General features: G+C 37.5%; 5 protein-coding genes across 10 annotated transcripts; 3 read left to right on the plus strand and 2 right to left on the minus strand.

The window, feature by feature from the left end:
- On the minus strand, positions 1 to 24,767 carry LOC136253123 (uncharacterized). Of its 3 annotated transcripts, none has more exons than XR_010699965.1 (3): positions 1,688 to 1,822; positions 994 to 1,121; positions 1 to 389 (listed from the first exon to the last, which is right to left on the minus strand). XR_010699965.1 is itself a non-coding variant. In XM_066045740.1 (3 exons), exons 1-3 carry the CDS (start codon positions 24,660 to 24,662, stop codon positions 17 to 19), a joined length of 522 nt encoding a protein of 173 aa, XP_065901812.1. In that variant the 5' UTR covers positions 24,663 to 24,767; the 3' UTR covers positions 1 to 16. The 3 variants fall into 3 exon arrangements, 1 of the variants encoding a protein (XP_065901812.1); XM_066045740.1 differs by lacking the exons at positions 994 to 1,121; positions 1,688 to 1,822 and adding exons at positions 16,655 to 16,783; positions 24,643 to 24,767; XR_010699966.1 differs by lacking the exons at positions 1 to 389; positions 994 to 1,121; positions 1,688 to 1,822 and adding exons at positions 14,889 to 15,294; positions 16,655 to 16,783; positions 24,643 to 24,767.
- LOC136253119 (TNF receptor-associated factor 3-like) lies at positions 1,776 to 4,182 on the plus strand. The gene is made up of 2 exons (XM_066045734.1): positions 1,776 to 1,875; positions 1,934 to 4,182. Exon 2 carries the CDS (start codon positions 1,942 to 1,944, stop codon positions 3,763 to 3,765), a length of 1,824 nt encoding a protein of 607 aa, XP_065901806.1. The 5' UTR covers positions 1,776 to 1,875; positions 1,934 to 1,941; the 3' UTR covers positions 3,766 to 4,182.
- On the minus strand, positions 4,927 to 6,425 carry LOC136253115 (uncharacterized). Of its 4 annotated transcripts, none has more exons than XM_066045727.1 (8): positions 6,192 to 6,425; positions 6,073 to 6,139; positions 5,914 to 6,025; positions 5,765 to 5,865; positions 5,476 to 5,715; positions 5,366 to 5,420; positions 5,247 to 5,273; positions 4,927 to 5,190 (listed from the first exon to the last, which is right to left on the minus strand). In XM_066045727.1, exons 1-4 carry the CDS (start codon positions 6,355 to 6,357, stop codon positions 5,815 to 5,817), a joined length of 396 nt encoding a protein of 131 aa, XP_065901799.1. In that variant the 5' UTR covers positions 6,358 to 6,425; the 3' UTR covers positions 4,927 to 5,190; positions 5,247 to 5,273; positions 5,366 to 5,420; positions 5,476 to 5,715; positions 5,765 to 5,814. The 4 variants fall into 4 exon arrangements, with proteins under 4 accessions (XP_065901799.1, XP_065901797.1, XP_065901800.1 ...); XM_066045725.1 differs by having other exon boundaries at positions 5,247 to 5,305; XM_066045728.1 differs by having other exon boundaries at positions 5,360 to 5,420.
- On the plus strand, positions 11,820 to 13,873 carry LOC136253090 (TNF receptor-associated factor 3-like). The gene has a single exon (XM_066045692.1). It carries the CDS (start codon positions 11,932 to 11,934, stop codon positions 13,804 to 13,806), a length of 1,875 nt encoding a protein of 624 aa, XP_065901764.1. The 5' UTR covers positions 11,820 to 11,931; the 3' UTR covers positions 13,807 to 13,873.
- Positions 24,550 to 26,851, plus strand: LOC136253122 (TNF receptor-associated factor 3-like). The gene is made up of 2 exons (XM_066045739.1): positions 24,550 to 24,796; positions 24,847 to 26,851. The coding sequence occupies exon 2, from the start codon at positions 24,855 to 24,857 to the stop codon at positions 26,541 to 26,543; it is 1,689 nt and encodes a 562-aa protein (XP_065901811.1). The 5' UTR covers positions 24,550 to 24,796; positions 24,847 to 24,854; the 3' UTR covers positions 26,544 to 26,851.
- Positions 26,852 to 27,612: the final 761 nt, after the last annotated feature.

Genomic DNA, 27,612 nt, shown 5'->3' on the forward strand with positions numbered 1-27,612 from the left:
CAGAGAAGGATCTTCCTTAGTTAATCTCTTCACCTTGTGAAGGTCCCCAGCCTGGCAAGCAGCGACCACATCGTCTAATAATTTGGAAGGAAAAACTGAATGGGTGTGGAATAAGGTACTCAGTTTTCTGCACTAAAGAATTAGGGTCACAGGAGGAAGACCCGGAAGAGCTAGTGGTAGCTGAACTACCAGATGATCCACTACTGGTCCCTGACACTGTTGATTCACATCCACTGGCACTTGACAACTTGTCTGGCTTCACATAACTTTGACTGACTGATCGTAACTCATAGACACTCTTGTTCAGACTACTGGGAGTGGTGCTGTCTCTACTGGTCCCGCTGTCTGCTGTAGAAGATAGTGATGCATTCTGAAGGCCAGTCCTCACTCTGTGGAAACAAACAACAAAACTATCATACCAGTGCAATCACAGGTAGTACGTGACATAAACAAAAGCATACAATTACACAGGATGAATCACTCGTACTTTTGTACTTATAAGCTCTTCTAAAATCCTAAATCTATATATTTGCTTGGACTACTACATTAGAATGTTCCCATAACGATGCAACATACTAGCTATAAAGTACTTCTCCAGTGAAGTGATATGAGCATGACATGGTGCAATTCAGCCACAGAAACTTACTTTGTTGTAGTGTCCTGGCCTCAAAGGCACTACCCATACACTATCACTCTTTGTTCATGCAAACAACTCTGTCTCCAGTACTGTCTGGGCCCAAAATGCAACCAATTACAAGGCTGACTATAATACTCACTCACTACTGCAAAAGTATAATGTAGCGCGTTATCTCCAATTCTGTGCATAATGTAAAGTCCTCTTGTTGGCTTACCAGGCAATCTGACCTTGCCAGGTGGACACACACATACACGCACTCACGCGCGCGCGCGCGCACACACACACACACACTCAGAGCATAAAGCTACACACAATAGGCATTTGTATACACAAACAGCATCTCAGATAGCACTAACCCATCAACAATAAGGCAAGTATAGTCCCATCATTCAGTACATTATCTTCATCTTCAGAGGTAGTCAAATACGATGACCTCCTGGAGGTAGTAGCTGATGAAGATTGCACATCCTCACTATCTGACATGCTGTAATATCATAATAATACAATGACTCAGATATCTAAATATTTCTTTCACAACTAATAATAATTACACAAGTGCTTGTAGTCAAACTGATGCTGAAGTTAGTATGGATTATTACAACGTGATGGAACAGCTTTTGGTATAATGCTGCATTATTAATATTTTGTGGTATGTACAAGGTGGATGGACGTTTAATAACTTCCACACACAAAAACACCGATAATTATTATTAGTATCACATGGGTAGACTGCCTTTCCAACATCCAAATAAAAATATGTCAACACACACAGGAGAAACAGAAAGAAGGCTATCGCCCATAATGTTCTCAGTTCTTCAAAACTATGAAACGGATAGTTTGCCTTTGAGAGACAGCTCAAAAAGCGAGTTTACAGGGAGATAAACGGAACATGGTAGCGCCCTTGAGGGTTAGCTTTATCAGGTAAGACAGCATCAGCCGGTAGGCTGCTTTTCAGCTGTCTGGTTTCCTCGTTGGTTTCACACATGGCGAGCATTGCCGAATCACATTTCTCTATATTCGTTGTTTCATACAAACACAAACTATACTCACGTTTTCTTGATATTTACCAAGCAGACCGTGTTGCTGTATTCCTAGTTGTTTTCGCGTTGCCATTGACACCAAGGCAAAGAGACCACTTGTGGTATTTTACTCTAAATAACGCGCATTGTCGACAGACCCCGCCTCTTCCTTCCTGTTCCTTGTGTGTTCGTTATCAGGTTGTGTCCCTTTGCTCACATGTACGTTATATGCTGTAGTGTTGTGTGATAGACTCTATATCTATGATTTGTGTTGTAGATCTCACAATGGCACAAAGTAAATCGTCCTTCTACTCAGTTTACAAAGATCAGCTCACCTTTGTGGAACCTCCATCGCACGATTTCAGGTGTCCAATATGTTTAGGCATTTTAAAAGAGCCATTTCTAACTATTTGTTGCGGTAGTCATTTCTGTGAATCCTGCGTCGTCTCTGTGAAGAAAGAAAGCACCAAGTGTCCCCTATGTAAAGCCACACCCCTTAATGGCATTATAAATAAACATTTCAAAAGAAACCTAGATCAACTAAAAGTGTATTGTTTGTATAAGGAGATGGGGTGTGAATGGATTGGTGAATATGGAAAGATTGAAAACCACTTAAATTTTGACAACGAGAAGGGTGAATGTCAGTTTGTAGCTGTGAAGTGTCCACTGTCAGTTTGTTGTGAATGTACTATCTTGAGGAAGAATCTTATGACTCATTGTAAGATTTGCAAGTATCGCCAGTTTACATGCAAGTACTGTGGGTTCATTTCAACTTATGAAGACGTTACCACATGTCATTACAATGATTGTATGAACTTCCCAATGCAATGTCCTAATCATTGTTCTAGAATGACTTATCTTCGTTGTCAGCTAAAAGATCACATTGCTGAATGTCCTGAGGAAAACATTCCTTGTACGTTTAATGAAATGGGGTGCAAAGAAATAGTCAAGCGTCAAATGTTGCAGAAACATTTAGACAATAGTGCTGTCATGCATCAAATGGTAATGTGTCAAACTATTACTGAACAAACACAGAAACTAGCATTACAAACTACTGCAATAGAAGGTTTAGAAAGAGACAAAAACGATCTTGAAATTAAGGTTCATGATCTTCTGCAGAATCATTTTTTTATGCAAGATACAATACAGGCCTTAGAAGAAGACAAAAGAAAACTTGAAAAGACTGTTTATGGTCTTACAAAAGAAGTACATACCTTAAAAAGCTCATCAAGTGATGGAAACTGGATTAACAGTTGGAGGCTTTCAGTGTTAAGTATGAGGACAAGCAACTGGCCATTGTATTTGTCTAAAATGGATGAAATAAGTGCTATCGAGGCAATTGTACCAGTTATCTTCAAAGCTTCCCTTACTGTAACTAAAATAATTTCCCGTAGTTATGGTGGTTATAGACGTAATCATCATCATCACTACAGTGCTCCTTCATATTGCTCTCCTCCATTTTATAGTCATCATAATGGTTATAAGTTATGCTTGTCTGCTAAAGTTGTATGCCATTGCCCAAGTTGTTGCAAGAGTAGCATTCCACATTCATACAGTAACCTTCCATCAAATTGGTATCATTCTGATCGTGAATGTTATGAATATGATGCAGTGATTTGTGAGGACTACTTTAGTTTGTCAGTTGAACTAAGTCTAACAAGGGGTGAATATGATTGCAAACTTAAATGGCCATTTGAAAAATGTGTAACTGTGTCTCTGCTGAATGAAAAATGCAGCAACGGTCACACTTCTATTAAAAATGTATATAAAGGAAAAAAAGTTGGCTTAAACTTAACAATAAAATCATCCACTGACCTAAGGTACAACCAGATTGGACAAATAAAAGGCACTGATTCTGAGAAACAGGACACTCTAAGTAAGATAGTTAGCCGACTGAACACCGTAAAAAGTGATGAGAACCAGCTGTGGGAAATTCAAGGTGCCTATATTGCAGCCAATCCTAACTGCATACTATTTCCTGTGAAAGCTGGTTATGATCGTGACTATCAGGATGTGGACATACAGCCACCATCATATTATGGTGATAGAGACCTGGGCAATTGCATTGGTGAACGTAACTATCACTTTTACTTAGAAATAACTATGTGAATTACATCCAGCCACATGTAAATATCCACAGCTGATTGATTGATGTCATAATTATTATGGAATTGTATATCATGTATGCATGTACTAACTATAGCTATATAATGTATATATACACTTATAGTAAGTTCGCGTTGAGCTGAACCCTCAAAAACGATTAATAACTTACGATTGCTACATCGCATGGGGCTCCTGTATAGCTCGATACGTAGCGCTTCTCGATCCGCTAAAAATATATTAAAAGCGCTTCATTCGAATGTAAGACACTCCCGTTATGGCACTGTAAAGTTTCGCCATACATTTTCAATGGGGAAGCCTCTAAAGCGCGGCCCTTTGATGGTCGTGTTGACACATGTTTGTGGCGAAGCCAGACGTCACATACCCGCCCTCAACACGCATGATTTCACCATCCCTTATGTAAGAGGCTGTAATACACTTTTACAAGAAAAATAAAACAGATTTGTGACCGGATCTTGGAAAACCTACCTTTTGGGCACAAGCAAGTTTTTTGGGAAAACTCAAATGAAAATTTCAACAATATTTTTTGCATTATTTTTTTTGCACATTTGGATAAAGCAACTATTAAACCTTCTTGCTGTGAAGTTTCACACCCATAGCTTCTTTTTCATAGGAGATATGGATGATTATATTAGACCATGTAGTAATTTCACATGCGTGGGACAACAAGTAACTTACAAATTGGGTGATTTGTTCAGGTGCTGGAATGGCTAAAACTTAGTCTTAGACAATGATACATGGAATTTAATTGCAGAAAAGTACCAAGAATACTTCATTAAACTATCAGAAATGTGTTTTAAAGTATTTTAGATGGTAAGAACTAAATTATTAGTAAACAAAGTGATTTGTCACCATTTGTCACCCTTCATCACCCACAGAACTCGATACATTACCATAAAAGTTAGTTTTTAATGTACAGGACAGAAAATCAGCCATATCTCAGGAATGCTTAAAGATATTAAGCTGAAATTTTAACACAAGATAGATGAGCACCTATTACCTCATTTAAGCTATAAAACAGAAAATTGATCCATGTGCCAAAAAGGTAGGTTTTCTAAGATCAGGTCACATTTTGTGTGTGTAAAACAGAGTTGCATAAGTAGAAGAGCTGGGGCCACTGTTGCACTGTATTTAGAAGATAAGTGGCCTGCTTATATTCAGGTAAAAACTTCTTCAGCCTCAAAAGAGAAAAAAACCAAATTATAACAGCTCAAAATCCGTTATGTAGCATTGGTGTTCCTGCAAGTGAGCCAAACAACATGTATTTTACTTCACATTCACCACAGCTGACTATCGTCTTCTGTTCCCATTTAGTCAATTTGTCATTTTAATACTTTTCTCATCACTTCACACATGTACACAGTTTTTCCAGCCAGCATTTTGTTTTTGAAGATACATTCCCAAAAAACTCTAAAAGTTTCAACAAATGAAATAATACTGTTTGTATGAATTTGGGCTGATAGTACCTGTAGTGACTTCCAAACACTCCTGCACTGATTAAATATACAAGGGATGGTATGTTCAACTTCGGATAGCACAATAAAGCAATGATATTTTTTATTAAAGTGCACACACTTACACGTACTTCATCTGTATTTTTATGTACTTCACAGAGTTTAATCCCAGCTACCTGATGACTCCTGGGGAACAAAATCAAGTTATAACACCAATGCTGCAAATATCAAACAATCTTACATCAGATGAAGTAAGCCCAGAAGAAGACTTGGACCTGCTGCTGCTAGTGGACAATTCATTAATACCACCATCACCATCTTCACTATCACTGCCGATTTGGATGAGGAATTGCTCTAGAAGTTCTTCATTACCCAAGTCTCATCCAAATACACAACTGGTCTTCCTTCAGTTCTGTTGCACCTCGTTCGTCTTTAATATTTATGATACTGATGGACTGTGCAGGGCTGCTCATAGCATACCCTGCACATACGTGTAGTGAAATTAAAGCACAAACAGTTTCAATGCTAACCTCTTGTCATTAATCGTCTTGTACTTAAATCCCATATCACTCAACACTCTTTAAAGCAATGTTCTACCCCCAGAGAAAACACCATCATTCTTAAGTTTGGCCTAAGACGGAGTAAGTGACAAAGTTCCAGGTTTCAAAATTTAACTTACCAAAATCTTTGAGAGCGATAGATTTCCTCCCTTCCGTACAATGAATGGATCTTGTCTGATAGTATCTGGGTTAAAACTGTCTGTATCAACAAGGACTCGTGAACATTTGTACCTGACGATTACAAAATTGAGCGGGCTTGTGCAAAGTGCATTTTGTACCTTTTTCTTGGCGTAAATAAATCGCCTTTCTTGCGGTGCTCCATTCTAATGGATGTCCTTGAAATCCCTGCGTGGCGTAATGTATGCCAAAACCCAGCAAAGAAGGCACGATACAATACCGGTGGCCTTCGAGATTCTCTCCGTGATGTTGATAGAAATTTTACATTTCTTCGCTTCTTGCTTAAAGTACTCCCATAGTTTCATAAGTAGATACTTCGTTTGGCTGTTTAACGTCTTCCCAAAAGGGTTTCGCTCCGCACTCGCTGACGGTATACTGGACGCCATATTCTCAACAATTAAGTGCGCGCCCGTAACATGGGTTTACGAATAAATGCGTCATAAACATTATGTTTAAAGCCTTTGATCTTGTATGGCTTCTTAATCAACAACTCAGGATTCAGCTCAACGCGAACGTACTATAGCTGTCTTTATTAGTAAGTTAATGCACATGTTTTGACAATAAGATGTTCATCATTATTTGTAAAAAAAATTAATTAACTAGTCTGTCAACACCAGTTATTATATAAGAAATCGGACTAACATTTGGCATGTATAAAAAGTAAACATATTTATATATAATGGTGTCATTTAAATGTACATAAATTATTTATAAAATGATTCCTATATTATGCGTGCTGCATCGGCCTTGATTACTAGTTTCTCATCCACAAAATTTTGGAATCTAAAGTGGAGGAGAAATCATCAAAGCCTTTTAAAGCCAATTCATTAGCATGGCTTTGTAGTTTCTCATTTGAACGTAGTTTAATTTATTATATAACAGTTAGAATATAGTTTCCCATCCAATCATTTTGAAAAATAATTAAGTATATACAGCTGCCTTATCAAGTAGTCTAATATATTGACTTTGAGGTTGTTTGAATGTTTGGTATAAATAATGAACAGTTTTATGCAGCAATGTTAATGTAGATGGCAAGTACGTAGTGACCCAATACACTAAGCCGGCTCAATTGTGTCGTAATGGGAAGGAAATCCCCAAACGATCTAATTCACACACAATTTGAAGGTACTCCTCCTTTTTTGTGCACCTCTGCTCCAATGCTGATCATGCATGGGGTTCTTGTTAGATAACTGTTATATAGTAGCACATATTCAGTGACAAATGCCTTTATAAGGTGGGTCTAATGTCTGTTGTAGTCATGCATCATTATAACTATAATGCTAAGACAAAAAAGTTCATTATGATCTTCAGCATATTGATGAAGTAAAGTCCAAAGCCCCACCTCTAGATCTTCCTCTGCAGTGGTAACTGTAGTCACCGAATGTTGAAATATCCTACTTGAATAGAACCAAGGCTATTGACATTCTTGAAAAAGTACAGAGACGTGCAACAAAATGTGTACGAGAACTATATAGCCCATCTGCCATATGAAAGTCATCTTGAAAACTTAATCTCTATTCTCTATTTTGCAGATGCAAAGAGGTGGTATGATTGAAACATACAAAATACTTGTAATTAGTAACTGTAACTTTAGGATAGAGACGTAGCCTGTACCTCCAAATCATACACACAATTAAGTTAGCTAGCTATACCCATTAAAAACCATACATTATATCACTATAGTGTCTGTCCAGCAGATTCTTAAATTGATTAGGGAAGTTGGATTGATTGGGGTAAAGAATTCCAATCGTTAATCACTCAAACTGAAAATAAAAGTGGTCTTGATAAGCAATGTGTGTGTCGCTTGAATAGTGTCGTGTTGTGTTCTCTTGTTGTTGTGATTGATAATATTAGCATGGTGGGACACAACTGGGCATAATTGGAGCATAATAAGGAGCATTGGTCAAAACAGTGTTTTCTCCTTTGGGTTGGGAGAGGGGGGTCAGGAATTTTGGGGGTGACCAGGTGCCTGTAAGTCTACATATATAGTTGTCCAAGTTCACTATAATTTAAAATAGTTGAAATAGTTATGAAACTGGTTGGCCATTTAAGGCTGTGTCATGAGTGTTGATTTTGATTTTTGTGTGAATTGGGTGAAGCCAAATCCTATGGTTGGTAGAGCACGATGCTGATGACATAATATCTAGGACAACCATGTGCACCTCATAAATGTAATTATTCTATTAGTAGTGTACTGCATTTTTTTGTTGAATCTGGTAAATAAACAATTTGTGTGAGATCTCTAAGATATTGTATTGACTATCATTGTATCAAGAGTACATAATAATAGAGGAGGAGAGTGTCTAACTTCAGTGGATGCACTAAACTCACTGCGCTCAGACTTTGCACAATCAACTATAACACCAAAGGTGACAAATGGCTTGCTCTATGAATGAGGTTGTAATACTTCTATTGCTTCAATTAGAGAATATTAACAGTCTTCTGTTGACTTAAAGGTATTAATTTATTACTAGAAGTTTTATGGATTGAAGTACTGTAGGAGGGTTTGAGCACAGTGTGTTTGTATGAATTATATTGAGCACTCTCCTCCCTACTCTATTATTATGTACTCTTGATTGTATAATACCAACTGCATGGGTGGATGAAACTTATAGGCTATTTTAAATTGAATATTAGGGTCTTTTCATGGTTACAGATTTTTTTTCTTAAATCAGGCTTCCTGATATTTAATCTGGCAGTATATTTCAGGGGCGGCTCCTGAGATTTCCGGAAACCGGTCTCGTTCAGATCGAGATACTCTAATAGAGCAGTCAATCACTCTAATAAAGCAGTCACAATATTCAGAGCAGCAGTGTAGCAAGCTTTATAGCTATATAAATAAGAATCTTTATAGTGTATTTTATCAGTGATATTATTATATAGTTAGTGGAGGGCAGTTATTCCCAGTAAATGATTACCGTTTATTTTGGTCTTCACCAAGAAATCTATGTAGCTATGCTCTTGATCAGAAACCAGTCACCAAAAGTCCTGGAGCTGCCTATGTGTTTGCTGGCTGTGCATGCCATTTTGGCCTAGAATATTATTTTTACAAAATTACACTCTCTGAGAAGACATTTTTGATAGTTAATTAAGCATGCTATTTAAGAAACTGGGTAAACTTGTACTATATCGTTGTATATGTACCCTATAGGAGACTTAAAAGTTAATGATCTGATACTGAATCTGAAAGCATTTTAAGATTGCATGTGCAAGTTTTAATCTGGGAACATTGTACATCTTGAGATTGAATCTGAGAGCATTTTAAAGTTTTGTGTGCCATTTTACTTAACCTAAGTATAGCTATAGTGTAGCAGTCACTTACAATTTTAGGGGGGTGAGTCTGAGATTTTAGGGGGACTTTCCCCCCTAACAGCCCTAGAATAAACACTGAGTCCAGGGGCGGATCTAGGATTTATAAAAGGGGGGGGGCTAACTCAAGGTACTAATTACTTGGGTAGAGGTGTGCGAAGCACACTTCCCAGCATGCAAAGCATGCTGGAACTAGGGGGGTCTGGGGGCATGCCCACCCAGTAAAATTTTGAAAAATAGATGCTAAAATACTGCAATTTGGAGGCATTTCCACATAAAATTCATAATATTTTCTGCCTGTAGATATTTTATATACTGCCTTTAGATTATAGGTATGGCTCTCTGAAGCATGTTGTTAATGGAAAAGTTTGGGTAGGCACAGACAACCAAGTACATGATGCACCCCTCTCACAATTGCACAACACTGAATAGGTGCATGTTAGAATAATAATGCTGAAAGTGGAAAATTTTGAAATTTGAACAATACAAGATTGAATCTGAGAGCATTTTCAATAGAAATTGTGTACCTGAATTAAGTATTGCCATACATATTAACTACACAAGTAGATGAATGAAGCCCTTTAAACAGATCAATGCACTTCATTGTATGTATAAGTGCAGGCGGATTTGAAAAAATTCCATAACAGAACCAACTAAATGTTTCAGTGAATGTTCTATTAGAGTAGTTAGCTGACTGCTCTATTAGAGTATCTCGATCTTGTACACCTCCAATGCTGATCCAGGTCCTTGTTGTATAAACTTTAGCATAACTCCACTGATAATACCTTGGAAAGATGTTTATAAGGTGATTTTATGGGTATTTGTATTATTAGTGATCATATAATTATGCTAAGACAAAATTTCATTATAATACTCAGCATATTGATCAAGTAAAGCCTAAATATAAAGGGGGGGCTTCAGCCCCCAAAGCCCCCCCCCCCTGAATCCGCCCCTGGAGTCAAAAGCACAATAGGCAATTTCAAAAGACTGATTGATTGATTGTTGATTTAACCTCATGGTAATCGGTACAGCCATTCTTCCTCACTGGAGTGAACACACATATATGGAACCCCTTTTTGAAAGAGTCTCTTACTCGAGATACTCTAATAGAGCAGTCAAATCGAGATACTCTAATAGAGCAGTCACAGTAGTCTTTTGAGGAGCAGTGTAGCAAGCTATGTATACAGTTATAAAATTAATAAGGAAATGTAAACGTAGTTGGTGAGAGCATCTATGGTGAGGGGCAGCTACTGTCAGCAGGTGATAACCTTTTTTTTCTTGGTCTTCAACTTACAGTTAGGCTGAAGTTACAATTCCAAAGTGGAACCCCCCTTTTTAAAAGTCTGGATCCGCCCCTGTTTACAATTATAAACTTTAATACAAATACTAAACAAGGTTAAGACATGCACATAACAAGACAATTATAAAGTACAACTACTACTCATACAAATTAATGATCATGCATAAATAGTGGCTGGGAAGTTGGAAGGCTCAGGCCTACTACCACCGAATCTGGACGGTAGAAATGATTTAGTATCACAAGTGTACTAGACCCTTACTTTTGTGAAAGGGTATGCAGGTGAGGCACAGACAGTGACCATATAATAAACTTTATAATTAACACTTCATCTAATTTGATGGTTTCATTAAATCTTTTTATATTGAGTTTGCTTTAAGGTATGTGGGTATTATGAGTCAATCAGTTAAAAGCATTCTTATCACCTGACCCCAATAAACTACACTATTCTAAAATTTCTAATATTATCCTACCATGTAGTGGGCCGTATGATCTTTTCTCTAAAGCACTATATACATTATTTATGGTGCAGCGGTGTTTGTGCCACAACCACAATCCCTCACTATCAGTTCCGAATGAGAGCCATCATTTATGATTGAGGAAATTTTTTACAACTTCCATTATGGGAATGTAGTTATCAATTCTGGAAAATAGAACAATTATATCATTATGGGATTCTTGTGATTTATGTGTGATTTCCATAATGGTTTGGGACTTGCAGAATTTATTTGCATGCTTGTGGAAAGGTAAATGCAAGCTCTAAAGTGGGCATCCATTATGAGGATTGCACATACAAGACAGGAATTTATAAATTTCCACAATGGGAATTGTTCTATTTCCCACTATTATTCCCACAATGGAGCGATATTGTAAAAAGAATACTGAAAGCATGTGGGTCCTTGGTCAACATGCGACCACAAACAGAACCAAGTATGGAACCATTGTGGGCATGGCAAGGAAAGACAAAAACAAAAAGCAACAAACAAACCGGCAAATGAGACTACAAAACTAATCATGTACTATAGTTACCAATACAAAAATAATAAGCTCAGTACAATGATAAGCATTATTGATCTAATCAGTGGTCCACTCTTTACAATCCCTTGCTAGAAAGATCCTGAAATGCTGGTAGAAGCAGCATCATACAAACATTTCTTGATAAAACCTTTCGATATATTCAATTCGGCAGTAACTTACTCTAATAAATACGCACCACACGATGTAGTGTCCGGCACGCCCTTTTTTTTACTTCGCCAGGTATCCGGCAGAGTGTAGAGTCTATAATTAAAACACGTTTTAACGTATATCTCGTTTAGCTATTTATTCAGTTTTGTAGGTAGCTACACAGCTCAAAATGGCACTAGGACAATCAGTAAACAAAGATCGAATCACGTTCGTAGAGCCGCCTTCGGATGATTTTGTGTGTCCAGTGTGTTGGAGGATTTTAAAAGAGCCATTTCTAACTATTTGTTGCGGTAATCATTTCTGTGAATCCTGCATCGTCTCTGTGAAGAAAGAAAGCACCAAGTGTCCCCTATGTAAAGCCACACCCCTTAATGGCATTATAAATAAACATCTCAAAAGAAACCTAGATCAACTAAAAGTGTATTGTTTGTATAAGGAGATGGGGTGTGAATGGATTGGTGAATATGGAAAGATTGAAAACCACTTAGATTTTGAAAACGAGAAGGGTGAATGTCAGTTTGTAGCTGTGAAGTGTCCACTGTCAGTTTGTTGTGAATGTACTATCTTGAGGAAGGATCTTATGACTCATTGTGAAAAGATTTGCAAGTATCGCCAGTATCGCCAGTTTACATGCAAGTACTGTGGGTTCATTTCAACTTATAAAAATGTTACCACACGTCATTACAATGATTGTATAAATTTTCCAATGCAATGTCCTAACCGTTGTTCTAGAATGACTTATCTTCGTTGTCAGCTAAAGGGTCACATTGCTCAATGTCCTGAGCAGAATGTTCCTTGTACGTTTAGTGAAATGGGATGCATAGAACCAGTCAAGCGTCAATTGTTGCAAAAACACTTGGAAAGCAATGTTATTCTGCATCAAACAATCATGTGTCAAACTGTTGCTGAACAAATGCAGAAACTTAAATTACAAAATGCTGCTGTAAAAAGTTTAGGAAAAGGCAATAGAAATCTTCAAGGAACAGTTCATCAGCTTATGCAGGGACACTGTATTTTACAAAACACACTACAGGGATTAGATGAGGACAAAAGAGAACTTGAAAAGAATGTTTGCCAACTTACAAAGGAAGTAGCTACATTGAAAAACCCATCAACTGGTCACTGGATCAAAAATATGAAACTCGCAGTTTCTAAACTGAAGTTAAGCAACTGGCCTTTGTATTTGTCTAAAATGGTTGAGATTACTGTTATTGAGGCAATTACACCAGTTATCTTTAAAGTTTCATTGACTATTACTAAAGAATTATGCCCAAATCGATATCGTGCTGGAGATTGTCACAGCAATCACTACAGTGCTCCTTCATATTGTTCTCCTCCATTTTATAGTCATCATAATGGTTATAAGCTGTGCTTGTTGGTTAAGGTTGTATGCCATTGTCCTTGCTGTTGCAAAGATCGTCGTTGCTTAAATCATTCAGGCCAGCTTACTTATGAAGATTTACTTTTAAGTTCCTACTGTGAAAGACCTATATATGCACATAACAAGACTCCTGATGAGGACTACCTCAGTTTGTCAGTTGAGCTAAGTGTAATGAGGGGCGAGTATGACATACAACTTAAGTGGCCATTTGAAAAGTGCATAACTGTGACACTACTAAATGAAAAGAGCAGTAATGACCACACATCTATTAAAAGTGATTATATAGGAAGGAATGCATGCTCACAGTTAGCGATAAAGTTATCCCCTGGCAAAAAAAGCCAGCAAGTTGGGCTAGTGAAACACATGGTTCCTGCACATGACACTCGTGATAGTAAACGTAACAAACATAGTATCGACAGATTCATGTACATTCCATCATCTAATATCTGTCAAGCTAACCCTGAAATAAGTGATGAACAGCGTCTACAAAAAATACAAGGTGCTTACATCTTAGCTAATCCTAATTGCCTACTTTTCTCTCTGAATTCTGGATATGTCCATAAATATGTTGACAAGAAGCCACCACGTCATTTAATAGAACTTATGGAAGATAAATACATTGGTGAATGTGACTTTAACTTTTATTTACAAATCACAATGTAAATGAATTCACATGCTGTATATTAATATCAAAGTCAAGCTATATAAACGTTGTGGACTTGCCAGGACCCCAAAAAGGAAATATAAAAAGTGGCTAGAAATGGCTTAGGTTGATGCCAAAATTTTAATACTGACAATTCAGATGAATTTACTCCATTGTATCAGTAGGATTTGGCATAACATTCACATAAATTTCCATTAACCTACTACCATCATATAGTCATATCCTGGCTGCCACTATTTATTTCACGATTTTTTCCACCCTGCATGGGCTTCTTGGGAGATACACCTTTTCTTACAACTTGCCTGCTTTGATTTAGATATCACTTCATTAATTTTTGTAATTGCAAGCCACAAAACCAGTCATAAGCTGGCTTTGGAGCTTCCTTTAAACTTTTTTCTCTTTGCTATATGAATTGCTGATCAAGACAGATATATTTGTGTACACACCTTTGTGTTTCTGCATCTTTAAAACTAAATAAAATGATTATCACATAACTTATAAGGTGGCTTGTTATGTGACTGAACTGTGTGCAGGGTATTTATACATAAACTACCTACAGGATGCTCTACATTTTGACTTGTTTGTAGTTGAAGGGTAGCTTGTGATGTATCACTAACTGAACTCCCTACAGGGTGAATTAAACGTAGACAGAGTAATTTGTAACATACAGTAGCTGAACTCTACAGGGAGATTGTACTGTAGATCTCTCTACAGTGTGCTGTAGATCTCTCTACAGTGTACTGTAGATCTCTCTACAGTGTACTGTAGATCTCTCTAAAGGATTTGTTGTAGATGAATTATCTACAAGATGAATTATCTACAGGCTGACTTGGGTGCTTGTTTGTAGCTGAACACTCATAGGTGACATGTTTGCAGCTAAACTCTCTATACAGAGTGTCCTTTAGTAGCCAACTCTCTACAGGGTAAATTGTTTGTAGCTGAACTCTCTACAAGGTGACTTTTTTGTAACTGAACTCTATACAGGGTAGCTTGTTAGCTAAACTCTCTAGAGGATGATTTCTAATGTAGTTTATAGGCGATCATGGTTTTTTAGTATTTGAGTATATTGAGTACTCACGAATATTAGTTACTTGTAGTCATACCCATTTGACATGTTTTATACTGACTTTAAGCAGTTTACAGCTTTTCCAAGTAACAACAATGATACAGACATTGTATTAAAGTACCGATGTTAGTGTTCCTGGCAAGAAAGTATGCTAGCTTTCATGTCACTCCCTATGCATCATGTGGGCTGGGTCATGTGATCTTAACAAGTACTCGAGCACCAATTTTACTATCTGAGTACCAAAATCCTTAGCAAGTACTCAAGTATCGTCTGACTTTCAGCCCTAGTAGAGACTTCCAGCCCTAGTAGAATTTAACTATCTACAGAGTGACTTGTATGTTGTAGCTGAACTCTCTAGAGAGTGACTTGACTGCTTTCTGCTGTTGAAGATAGTGATGCACTCTGAAGGTCAGTCCTCACTCTGTGGAAACAAACAAGACCATCACACTAACACCATTACAGGTAGTACATGATATAAACATACACAGGGTGAACCACTCATGCACATGTACAAAAACACACTTACAAGCTCATCTAAATCTATATTTGTTTGGTGTCTGATTGGATTACATTAGAGAGCTACTATAGCTGTGTAACACACACAATTTGCAACTACATAATACGGGCACATACACACACACACATGCATTTGCACAAACTGCATACTATTTACACCCACATACACTACACTAGTGTTACACCGATAATCGGTTGAATTATCGGTAACAGCCGATATTAACTAATTTTACAAGTATCGGTATCAGCTACGAAGGAGAAATAATTTGCCGATTAACCAAAACCCACAATCAATCGTTAATGACAGCAATGAACAGATGAAAGTAAAGAAAGTGGTGAATGTAGCAGTAAGTGGTTTGCCATAAATGGTTTGTAACTGTTTTGGCGTGTTTGTTTGCACAAGTATGGTTGCAAGGCTATAGTAGGATGTGTATATTTATCGGCCGCCCATGCAATTTATTGATTATTCTTCACGAGTCCCACTAAAAACACTGTTTGATAAGCTGGCTTAGATGTTTTAAAGCTACTTGGCTTCCTTTTCCATGAAAGGGGTTAGTGGCAAAACTGTAGAAAATATTGTATAAGTCAGCTGCCCACGCAATTAATTACATTGATTACATTATGTAGTTCATACACATAAACTTTAGGTGATTTTCTGCTCCTCCTCCTCTGTTATGAAGAACTGAAGAATATCAGTAAATATCGGCATATCGGTTACAGGAGTAGGCAAATAATCAGTATTGGTAAATGTGAAAAAATGCATATCGGTGCAACACTACACTACACATAGTAACACCACACAACACACACACCATAAATTAACAAAGTCACACACAATAGGTATTTGTAATTAGAGCTGGGCAATATTTCAATATATTGGCAATATCGCGATATTGAACTACACAATATATCATATTGAGGTAAATGATAGAACCACAATACTATCGTCTAGACAATATAATTGCCAATATCGCCTAATTAAATCTGGCTAGTGGTTATGTTTCTTGCACTTGCTATATACATACAAGGAAATTTGGGCAAATTCCAGCTGTTGTCTGGCACCATTTCACATTCTATGATATAATATGATGCAATAATGTGTTTGTAATGTTACTAGTCTCACTGCTTGGTTATATTCAATATTTAATCATATCGTGAATATAAGCTTGTCAATATATCAAACAGCATTATTTTCAGTATCACCCAGGACTATTTGTAATATACTAAGTAATGGTACAATATTAACTGTACATAGTAGCACTAACCTATCAACAATATGGCCAGTGGTCCCATCATTCAGTACATCATCTTCATCTTCAGAGGTAGTCAAATATGATGACCTCCTGGAGGCAGTAGCTGATGATGAAATCTGCACATCCTCACTATCTGACGTGCTGTAATAAATATCATAGTAATACAATGACTCAGATCCCTCTAATACTATCATAAGTATTTGTAGTCATACTCATGCTGAAGCTAGCATGGGACTGTACATTTAAACAATGTGATAGCTGCTTTTGGTAGAAATGCTGCATACGGCTACATTAACCCTAATATTTTGCTGGTATGTACTGGGGCCATTTAATAAGACAAACCAAAGCCCACTATATACAAAACACTGCCTAGTGTTGCATGGGTAGACTGCCTTTCCAACACCTGGACACAACAATAGCCTCTCCATTGTCTGCATTAAGCCTCTACACAATATATGCTAACATACAAAGGAGGAACAGAAAGAAGGCTGTTACTGACCATGATGAAACAACTGATCATTAGAAACAGTTGAAATTATGAAACGACTGATTATTAGTATTGTTACAGGGCAGACAACACAGCTGTGGGAAAAAGTTAAAATCAATCACACTATTTTAGCTACGTATTTACGAAAATTAGTCATACACTTTAATGAGAAGTTGATGTTGTCACATTGATGGTAAATTGCTCCAATCTTTAATTGTTCTGGAGTAGAAAATTTGTTGGTGTGAAAGAGTAGATGAGTTTGGCAAAATGAAACACCTTGCATAATATAACCTGGTTGATCTTTCCATTGAAATAAATAGGGTGGAATTGATAGTGAGTAATATTAATGCAATATCTTAAAGAGTTTGAAATCCAGCTGTTTTCTGGAGGCTTGGCCAAGTATCATAGATGTAACTGAGCTATAGGCCAGGCAAAATTGATTAGTTGTTTCTCATCCCCCTTTATCCCAACGCCTCTAATTTCATTGTTGCTGTAATCAATCACGTGCACACGTATTTGATGCTATTAAGGCTAGTTCTCATTTTACAGCACAGCAAACATCACTTGCACCTCAGAAATGGTGGTAAAACGTAAGTACTAGTTCTTAAAAGGCTTTAGCTAACCTTTATAGTGACAGACAGCTTGATTGGAGTATTTTCTTTAATTGAAAAATGACCCATGGAAATCGGAATTTTTGTGGATCAGAAGCAAGTAATCAAGATTGCCAGGCCATATTGATTGAAATCATTTAGGACCCAAATCTCACGCATATACATACTTTCTCACTCTTAACTCAATCATTTTTCTTGATCTTCCATCAGCCACTGTCATGGTGTCACCATTATGTTATGCTGCATTCTGCCTGCCATGCACTTAAATTTGGAAAGTACTGCGCTTACATTCAAATAATTAATTTTATATTGATAATAATGTTATGTAATATGATGGAGTATGTGCTTGATTCTTCAAGTGAGGATGATCTTTAAATAATTGAGCAGAGTGGTGACACTTCTGAGGAAGAGGAATCAGATACAGATGTGGTGGCAAAAACTTGATCCAAAGGGAAAGAAAAAAAGCGGGAGCAGCAGTGTATAAATCAAAATTTCAAACACAGTGGTAAAAGAAACATCCATTTTTTAGTCCCAGTAGCTCATGACACTAGCAAGTTTCATTGTGGTGTATGTAACAAGGACAATTCTTGTGCACATCAATAGGAGAAACTGACGTCATAAGGCACATCAAAAGCACTCAGCATACAAAAGCAGTTAAAGCAATGAAACATACACAAAAGTTTAGTTTTTTGCTTAGTTACAGTAGTTCCAAAGCACTCTTACTAAAAGAGAAGGTAATCTAATTGAATTATAACTTTGTACATAATACATGCTTGTAGATAACTAGAGCAGAAGTTAAAGTTTCTAAATGCCTTGTGGAGCACAATATTCCACTGAGTGTGAAAGATCACTTTAGTCCTTTGTTTAAGGATATCTTTCCTGATAGCCCCATACAACGTTGAAACCGGGTCACTACTGCTGACCCGGATGTGACCCGGATTAATTAAAGCCGAGACGTGTTTCAGCTAGTCTCGAGCGAGCAAACGAGTCTACATTTTGAGCGTTCCATTCGTGTTGAGTAAATATTGTAACTTCAGCCTAGCTGTAGGTTGAATCCCAAAAAAAAAAAAAGGTCTTCACCTACTGACAATAGCTACCCCTCACCATAGCTACCCTCAGTTTCGTGCTACACACTACACTTACTAACAAATGGGCGTGGCTGAACGTATGTTGGTAATGTGATAAGTGGGCGTGGCTCACGAAAGAGCTACGCGATAGCATTTATAAGTTTCCACGTCGTCAAACAAACAATTTCGTTTCTCACGTGATCCAATCCGGGTCAGACCCGGATAAATTGTAAACCGGGTCAGACCCGGATAAATTGTAAACCGGGTCAGACCCGGATGACCCGACCCGGTTTCAACGCTGGCCCCATAGCAAAAGGCCATACATCTGCTAGGACTAAAACAACTTGTATCATTAACAGATCCCTTAGTCCACAATTCAGGGAGTGACAGCAATGAAATCCTCTCCATTTGCATTTGCTATTGATGGATGCGATGGCAATGGCATGGACCCTCTCACAGTTAGAATCTTTGATTTACAAAATAAAAGAGGTATCTTTTAGGCATCTGCTTGGCATCAGGTAATCAAAAACTACTGTAGTCTCGTAATACACACTGATATCTGTATAGGCACTGACAGTGGTACAGCTGAAACAATCTTTGGCAAAATGGATGAGACATTGCAGAGTACCATATTTAATGGGAGAATTGTATTGGAATGAGCACAGTCAACACATCTGTCAACCTGGTAGTAAGAAATTTCATCATGACACAAGTAGTACAAAAAAAAAACTCTGCTACATATTTCATGGATTTCCCTTGCCACATCATACATAATTGTGCATTAAAAGCATCAGAACAGCTTACAAAGGTAATGTTTATAATCAGATGTATTCCATCTTATATCTAAACTCATAACTACGTAACTAAATTTGATGTTGAAGAGCTCCTAAATGATAATTTCTATTACTTCGATAAAAGCACAAAAAAGAAAAAAATGGTTTGCTGGAGTATTGCACATTCTGTGACATAGAATACAGGAAGATTCTAGAACACATCAATGTTAGATGGCTCTCATTAGAAATAGCTATTGCTCGGACATTGCAGCAGTTTCGCACTCAGGTCATACTTTTATCATTAGGTAAGTCAACTACTATCAACGTACCTTAGAATAATTCACATATTGTCTGGCATTAAAGATGACACAAGTGATCGCTCTCAACAACTTAAGAAAGCTTACACACACTCACTATCTGAAGTTTACTTGATGTTTTACCACTTCGCACTACAGATATTTGTAAAGTTTAACAAATTTTTGCAAGATGAAGACCCTATAATTCCAGTGATATAGGATCAGTTTAACAGCTTCAAAAAAAAGCTTGTGGGAATATTTGTGAGAGTTGATTCCATCAGAAGAGCTGCCTCCGATATCACTATCATACAGTACGATAGTAACTGTATAGTGGGGACCACAAAGGAATAGGTGTGGCCCACAAAATAATATCACCCAAAAACCAGCCTCAATTTTCCTTGACGACGATGAGGCAGTATTGGTGAGGTAAAACTAAGCCCAAACAAGCTTTCAGATTGACCCGAAATGCTTTCAACAAGTTGCTACAGAATTTAAAAAAAAAAATTATTTGACGGAATTTTCTACTGAGTAAGTAACTGGCTGATGCCTTCAGACAAGCGTAACTTGATAACGGCTAAGGCTACGGGCTTGATTTTTTCACTGTTCGACGTCGCTTCGGCCCAACAGGTGCCTTTTGGCATACTGCAGTACGTACAATGTATTCTTCATGGACTTACCAGTGTCCTTCTTTGTGTCCCATTCATCTTTGCTGACAGTGAAAGGTGTCGATTTGGCGGTAGCACGTGATGGCTTCCCTTCATAATGGAAATCGTCTGTATTTTTCATAGTGGCTATTTTGATTGCAGCGGTGCTTTTAAAACAGTTCTTGATTTGTACTGCTGTGTAACGGGTTGAACATAGCCGACAGCAAAGCGTAATAGATACTACACTTTTCAGATGATAATTGATGTAATTGAGGCGTGCGGCACTATTTCATTTTTTTTGGTGTGCGGGGATTGTAGAGGTGCTTTTCGAACAGTTCTTGATTTGAAATGCTGTGTAACGGGTTGAACATAGCTGACAACGAAGCGTAATGGATACTTCACTTTTCAGACAATAATTGATATAGCTGGGGCGCGTGGTGCATTTCAGATACGGTATGCGTGGGTTCATCAGTCTTAATAAAATTATTTAGAAAAAAAAAGTTAACAAACAAGTACACGAAAAAAATTGGAATTTTCAACTATAGAGTAGGGACCATAGCACATCAATAAAAAGTACTGAAACAAGTTGGAATAGTCCATGATATTAAATCACTGTAAAACAATAAGAAGTATTATATCCCTACTGTGCATTCCCGTTATGGTATCTTTAGCACAGTAGGGATATAACACTTCTTATTGTTTTACAGTGATTTAATATCGTGCACTACTCCAACTTGTTTCAGTACTTTTTTTGATGTGCTATGGTCCCTACTCTAGTTGAAAATTCCAAATTTTTTCGTGTTCTTATTGACTATAGGAGTGAAAACCAATTGACAGGTTAGAATATACGTATTTACAGTGACTTAGCGTTTGTTACTTTATATAGATCAAGACCTACATATTGGTTTTCTTGCAAGAAATGTATTGTGGCCACTTGAATGTGAAGGTGATGTCATTACACATCAGGTTAAAGTGTTTTTTTAATGTTTGTTAAACCTCGTTTATACATACAGTATACAGTTACTATGCACCACATCATTACATCATAATAGTTCTCTGAATGTCTTTTAAAACAATTCTTTATCCCTACAGCCAAAAACCCTGATGGTACAATGAGATTCCCTAAACTTTCAAAAGTACTAAGACTAGTGTTAACATTACCACATTCAAATGCAGTAGAGGAGAGGGTATTTAGTATGGTAACTATGCCTAGACTGCATGTTGCGGGGGATCAAGTCACCGCTGGGTCTGGGATTTTTTTCTGCATTCTTCAACGTTTTAGTTACATGTTTCAGATTCCCTGTATTCACAGGCTTTAGCCTTCCCCAGTGGGATAGCATTTAATAAAACTAAAACGAAACATCATTTAGGCCTAATTTGGGTATGGCAGGCACACTCCAGAGTATTTTAACAATTAAGTTGGGAAATTCAGAGCCATGCACAAAATACAAGCCATCCAAGGAAGTATTGACCACAGCTAAGAAAGCTACGATGGAATACAACAGAGCACGTTGCAGTTCCTCTGCTAGTACCACTGCTACTGGCAGCTCTTCTGCAAGTTCTGCTTTTGGTTCTACTACTACTACTGTTACTATTTATACTAGTCAGTAGTGTACAATAGATCTATAGTGACTTTGAGTGATGCAAGTTGGGGGCTTGGGGCCATATAGCTAGTAACATGATGATAAATAACAGCAAGAGTAAATAACTGAAGAGAGAGAAGTGAGCTAGCACTGTAAAGTAGAGAAGCCATCCTGTAGTGCTGTCAAAGTAAGTGTAATAAACACCTGCTAGCTCAGACTGTTTGAAGTACCCAGGCATGATTTAAAGTCTGGGCACTTCAAACAATCTGAGCTAGAAGGTGTTTATTACTTCATTCAACACTTACTTTGATAGCACTACATGATGGCTTCTCTACTTTACAGTGCTCATTTTTGATGCAGTATATGGCAGTTGGATACCCTCTCCCATTCTTTACTCTTGATAACAGTGAAATATACAAATGTGAACACAGGATTAACGGTATTTGTAATTGTGTCTTAAACATCCTAATAATGGATTTTCTCTTAAATACTACTGAACCATGTAACGAAGCGTCAGGCCACTGAGACTAACACAATGTGAATGAGTATAGGCCTGGTAGCAGAACATCGTATAGTCATCAAGAAAGTATATACCGTGAAAACTTCAGATTCTGCTGCATTCAACAATGTGGCATTGCAAAGAGCTCCTATGATTTTGGTGATGTATTACAGAACAATTCAGTAAATCCGAACATGTGGCTTGATTTGGTTTGTTGATATATCGTCACGGTGATGTCTGCTGATAGGAAAGAAACTCTGGAATATATGGTAGATTATAGGTGTTCTGTTTTAGGATGTACGTTCCCTATATTATTCAAGTGATTCCCATTGTAACTCATTTAGTATCTCCATAACACTGACATCATAGCTACATAGCTATGCACCTGTGTCTCTTTTTACATATAAAAACTAACAAACTATGTAGTAACACATAATTATTACCTAGTAGTTAGGTAACCGGTGCCTGTTCTAGACCCTCAATCCACTAGTGTAGCGTAATTCTGTCATTCAGCCACTCGCAGCACCTCACACAGTTTTGATGAGCAATATTAGGAATCTCAAGTGTGCTCGTAATAATTAGATGGGGGAAATTTAGACAAATTTGATGAAATGCTTGCCATTAGTCAAAATTTTCCTCGTCAAAGTTCATGCGACTAGATAATTAGAATACTTCTGTTGTTGATTCGAATGGCCGGTGGTGTGAGACTGAGGTGTCAAAGTGTCCCAACTATGAACTAGTTAATCACTAGGTGAAACTGAATGACTCTGGGATAATTGGAAAGGGAAGTCTGAAGTGAATTACCACCGGCAAATCTGATTCCATGCCTTCCATTCAGGCGTTGTGGTAGTTTAGTGTAACATAAAGGTAACACACTTGCAGGGGTGTCACTATTCAGTGGAATGGACTACTGGAACACTGGACTGAACTAATGGACTGACATATTTTTGGCTTTTGCACATTCTATGCTTGGATTTATGGAGTCTTGCTAGTAAGCTAGCACCCTTAGGGCACCTGCAGCCCACTCAAACGCTAAGGCAAGCAGTGGAATATATGAAAACTGTATTTCACCGTTCATTATGCCACTATACAGCACTTATTCCTTACCCTGTAAAGCTGCAGGCAGTGCAGGGAACTTTATAGTTAACCAGCGATCAACTTGCCAGTAGACAATATCTTTCGAGATATCCTTAGAGCAAGCTTGAGGAGCAAGCTAGTCTTGCTGCCAGACTTCTGTTTCAGTGCAGGGGCTTATTAAAGACTATAAGCGCCCGTGCTGAAAAATATCTAATTAGTAAGTTCCTGCATTGAACTAGAGGTCTGGCCACATGCTCCTCAAGTTTGCTCTAAGGATATCTTGAAGGATATTATCTACTGGCAAGTTGATCGCTGATTAACTAATGCTGTCACATTTCCTGCACTGCCTGTGGCATTACAGGGTAAGGAATAAGTGCTGTATAGCTAGTGGCATAATGAACAGTGAAATACAGTTTTCATATATTCCACTGCTCATCTTCAGCAATTGAATAGGCTGCAGGTGCTCTGAGAGTGTTAGCTTACTAGTAAGACTCCATAAATCCAACTATAGAATGTGCAAAAGCCAAAAATATGTCAGTCCAGTCCACTGAATAGTAACGCCCCACTTGCAACCTTCATTTATGACCGATATAGTCTACTGTATAATGCATTTGCACTTTTGTTTCAAGTCTTAGCTAAGTGTTACAAAGTTGTACACTTTGAAATTCACATGACTATATGCAGCCCATATAAAGATGGGTTGTTTTGTATTTGCGCAGCTCTCCTAAGATAACAACGGGGGATGTGCTGGTGTGAATTTGATTAAGTGCAATGCATGGGGAAAGTCCTGGCTGCATCCAGGAGAAGGGTATCATTCATAGATTCTTCAGTAAGTTGGCATCTCTGCTTTATCAGCATCAACTAGTAGACTTTGTGTGTGCTGTCTGGTTTCACACTTTGCGAGCAATGCCGACTCACATAAACGATAAACAACTTATTCATTGTTCCACAAACTATCCTTACCGTTTCTCCAAGCAGGCCATGTTGATGTATTCCAAGTTGTTTTCGCGTTGCCATTGACACCACTCTCTGGACACCGCTTGTGGGACACGTTATTCTAAATAATGCGCATTGCTGACGGACCCCACCCCTTCTCTGTTGCGTGCTGGCTTAACAGGTTCTACTTACATGTACTAATATTGTTGTAATGTATTGTTCGTGTTGTAGATCTCACAATGGCTCAAATTAAATCGTCCTCGAGATCGTCCTTCAACTTTTACAAAGATCAATTCACCTTTGTGGAACCTCCATCGCACGATTTCAGGTGTCCAATATGTTTAGGCGTTTTAAAAGAGCCATTTCTAACTACCTGTTGTGGTAATCATTTCTGTGAATCCTGCATCGCCTCGGTAAAGAAAGAAAGTACAAAATGTCCCTTGTGTAAAGCCACACCCATTAATGGCATTGTAAATAAACATTTCAAAAGAAACCTAGATCAACTAAAAGTTTATTGTTTGTATAAGGAGATGGGGTGTGAATGGATTGGTGAATATGGAAAGGTAGAAAAACACTTGGACTTTGACAATGACAAGGGTGAATGTCAGTTTGTAGCTGTAAAATGTCCATTATCACAGAAGTGTGAATGTACTATCCTAAGGAAATTTCTTGCAACTCATTGTAAGAAGGCTTGTAAGTATCGTCCATATTCATGTAAGTATTGTGGTTTTCAATCAACCTACGTGGAGATTACCACTCAGCATAATGGTGACTGTGTCAACTACCCACTGCTTTGTCCCAATCATTGTTCAAGGATGACTTATCCTCGTCATCAGCTAAAGGAGCATATTGCTGAATGTCCTGATGAAAAAGTATCTTGTACTTTTAGTGAAATGGGCTGCAAAGAACTGATAAAGCGTCGACTGTTACAAAGGCACCTAGAGTACAATGCAGTTTATCACCAAACAATTATGTGCCAAACTTTTAATAGGCAGATTAAGTCATTAGTTGATGACAAACAGTCATTAGTTCATGATAAAGAAATGCTTGAAAGAAAACTTGAAGCACAAAATGAAACAATTCAAGCTCTTGAAGAAAAAGTTAGTCATCTGTCATCGGAGATGGAATCATTAAAAATGAAATCAAAATCTGTATCTAGTGATGAATACAAACCTTCACTTGGAGAAGAATGCAGTATCAAGACTCTTAGAGATATAGCGTCAAAACTGCGGGAAACTAACTGGCCTTTACATTTGTCTAGAATGGTTGAGATCAGTGCTATTCAGCCATTTGTGCCAGTTATTTTTAAAGTTCCATTCACTATTACTAAAGAGCATCGTGCACCATGGTCAAGGGTGTATAAACCTGCTGACAAACGCAACCATTATAATTCTGCAGTTTATTATTGTTCACCATTCTATACCCGTCCTAATGGTCACAAGCTACAATTGTCAGCAAAAATTAAGTGCCATTGTGGTGGTTGCTCAGATTATGATTATTGTGAGAGTTCTCGTAAAGACAAGCTAAGCTTATCAATTGATGTGCATGTTGTAGAGAGTAAATACGACTCGCAACTTAAGTGGCCATTCAACAGAACAATCGCTGTAACTCTACTCAATGAAGAAACTAATTACAATCATCACACTGTTAACCAAAAGTGTTACTGTACAAGTCCTACTAAGTTACATGTGGCAGCTCCACAAGGTGAAGCTCCTCAGCAGCCTGATGCACGTATGTATGGATGGTCAGTCGACTATTTAGAATCCCAAGCTCAAGAGCAGCAAAAGTTACATAAGCATCATGACTTCATGATATTTCCTTTTGATGTCAAAGGTAATTTTTTGCAAAACAAGGAAAAGTCTCCAGTGTATCGAGGAAATTACATTGGGGAACATCAAACATATGTCTATATACAAGTCAAATTGTAGTTGAATTGTACATTATATATATAGTATGTATATTGCTGCACTACATGCATCATTGCTATATTATTGTTTAAAAGGTATACATGTATGTAACACATGATCCTAGCTCATGATCTCATATGCTTTTGTCCCAAGGAAATACACAACTGTAAAACTGGAGCTCTTCAACATTTTTAAACATGAAATTATAAATGTTTTTTTTTCTGCATGTGATAATCAGCATTGCTAACTAGTTACTTGTTAATCACACTTTAATTTTGTATGATCCAAATGTAACACTGATTTCATATTTAACATGTCTATTTAATTGATCATGTATGCACATCTGCACATGCACGTATCATGCATGCATGTAGCCAATTCTTGTTTGTTGCCAGCATGCTTTATCTTTTGAGTCATTAGACAATTAGGCCAGCCTGAGTCAAATACGCTCAAAATTTTGCCCAAAATATATACTTTCAGGAATTTCCCATAATTTTCACCTAATATGCTTCTCAATGTTCCCATTATGCTCCTACGTTAAAAATCTTGGAACATTTTAATCAGTGAATGCTCTATTAGAGTATTTCACTACAAAGTGACACAATTTTATTTAATTATGGAGTATCGATCTATAAGGAACTACTTTGCAGTTTCCACTGACTGCTCTATTAGGGAGTATTAATCTATTTTCATGGAATTAAACTCCATAGTTTGAAATACCCATCTAATATGCGCTTAGCATTATGCTGGCATAGCACTCCTGGACCAGCCTATTATGCTTTTTATATGCTTACATATTTAATGCAGGTCTATATATAGGCAATGCCTGCAGGCTGCAGACTCTCAGATGTGGAAGTCAAGGTGACTAGTAGGGGTTGTTGGAGTATAATGGTATTGGAGTGACACCTTCTTCAAATATCAGTGTTTTCAATAATAGCTTAGCTTTTATTGTTACTGAGCATGCACGGTCAGCACAGCTGGTTAACCAAAAGAGAAAATGCAACATCAAGCAAGTATATATGCATATACAATTAATACTGCCATTAGAAATGGATTATAAATGCTCCTCCAAAAGGAAATCTAATGAATA

Source organism: Dysidea avara, chromosome 4 (genome assembly GCF_963678975.1).
Source record: "Dysidea avara chromosome 4, odDysAvar1.4, whole genome shotgun sequence".
NCBI lineage: Eukaryota > Metazoa > Porifera > Demospongiae > Dictyoceratida > Dysideidae > Dysidea > Dysidea avara.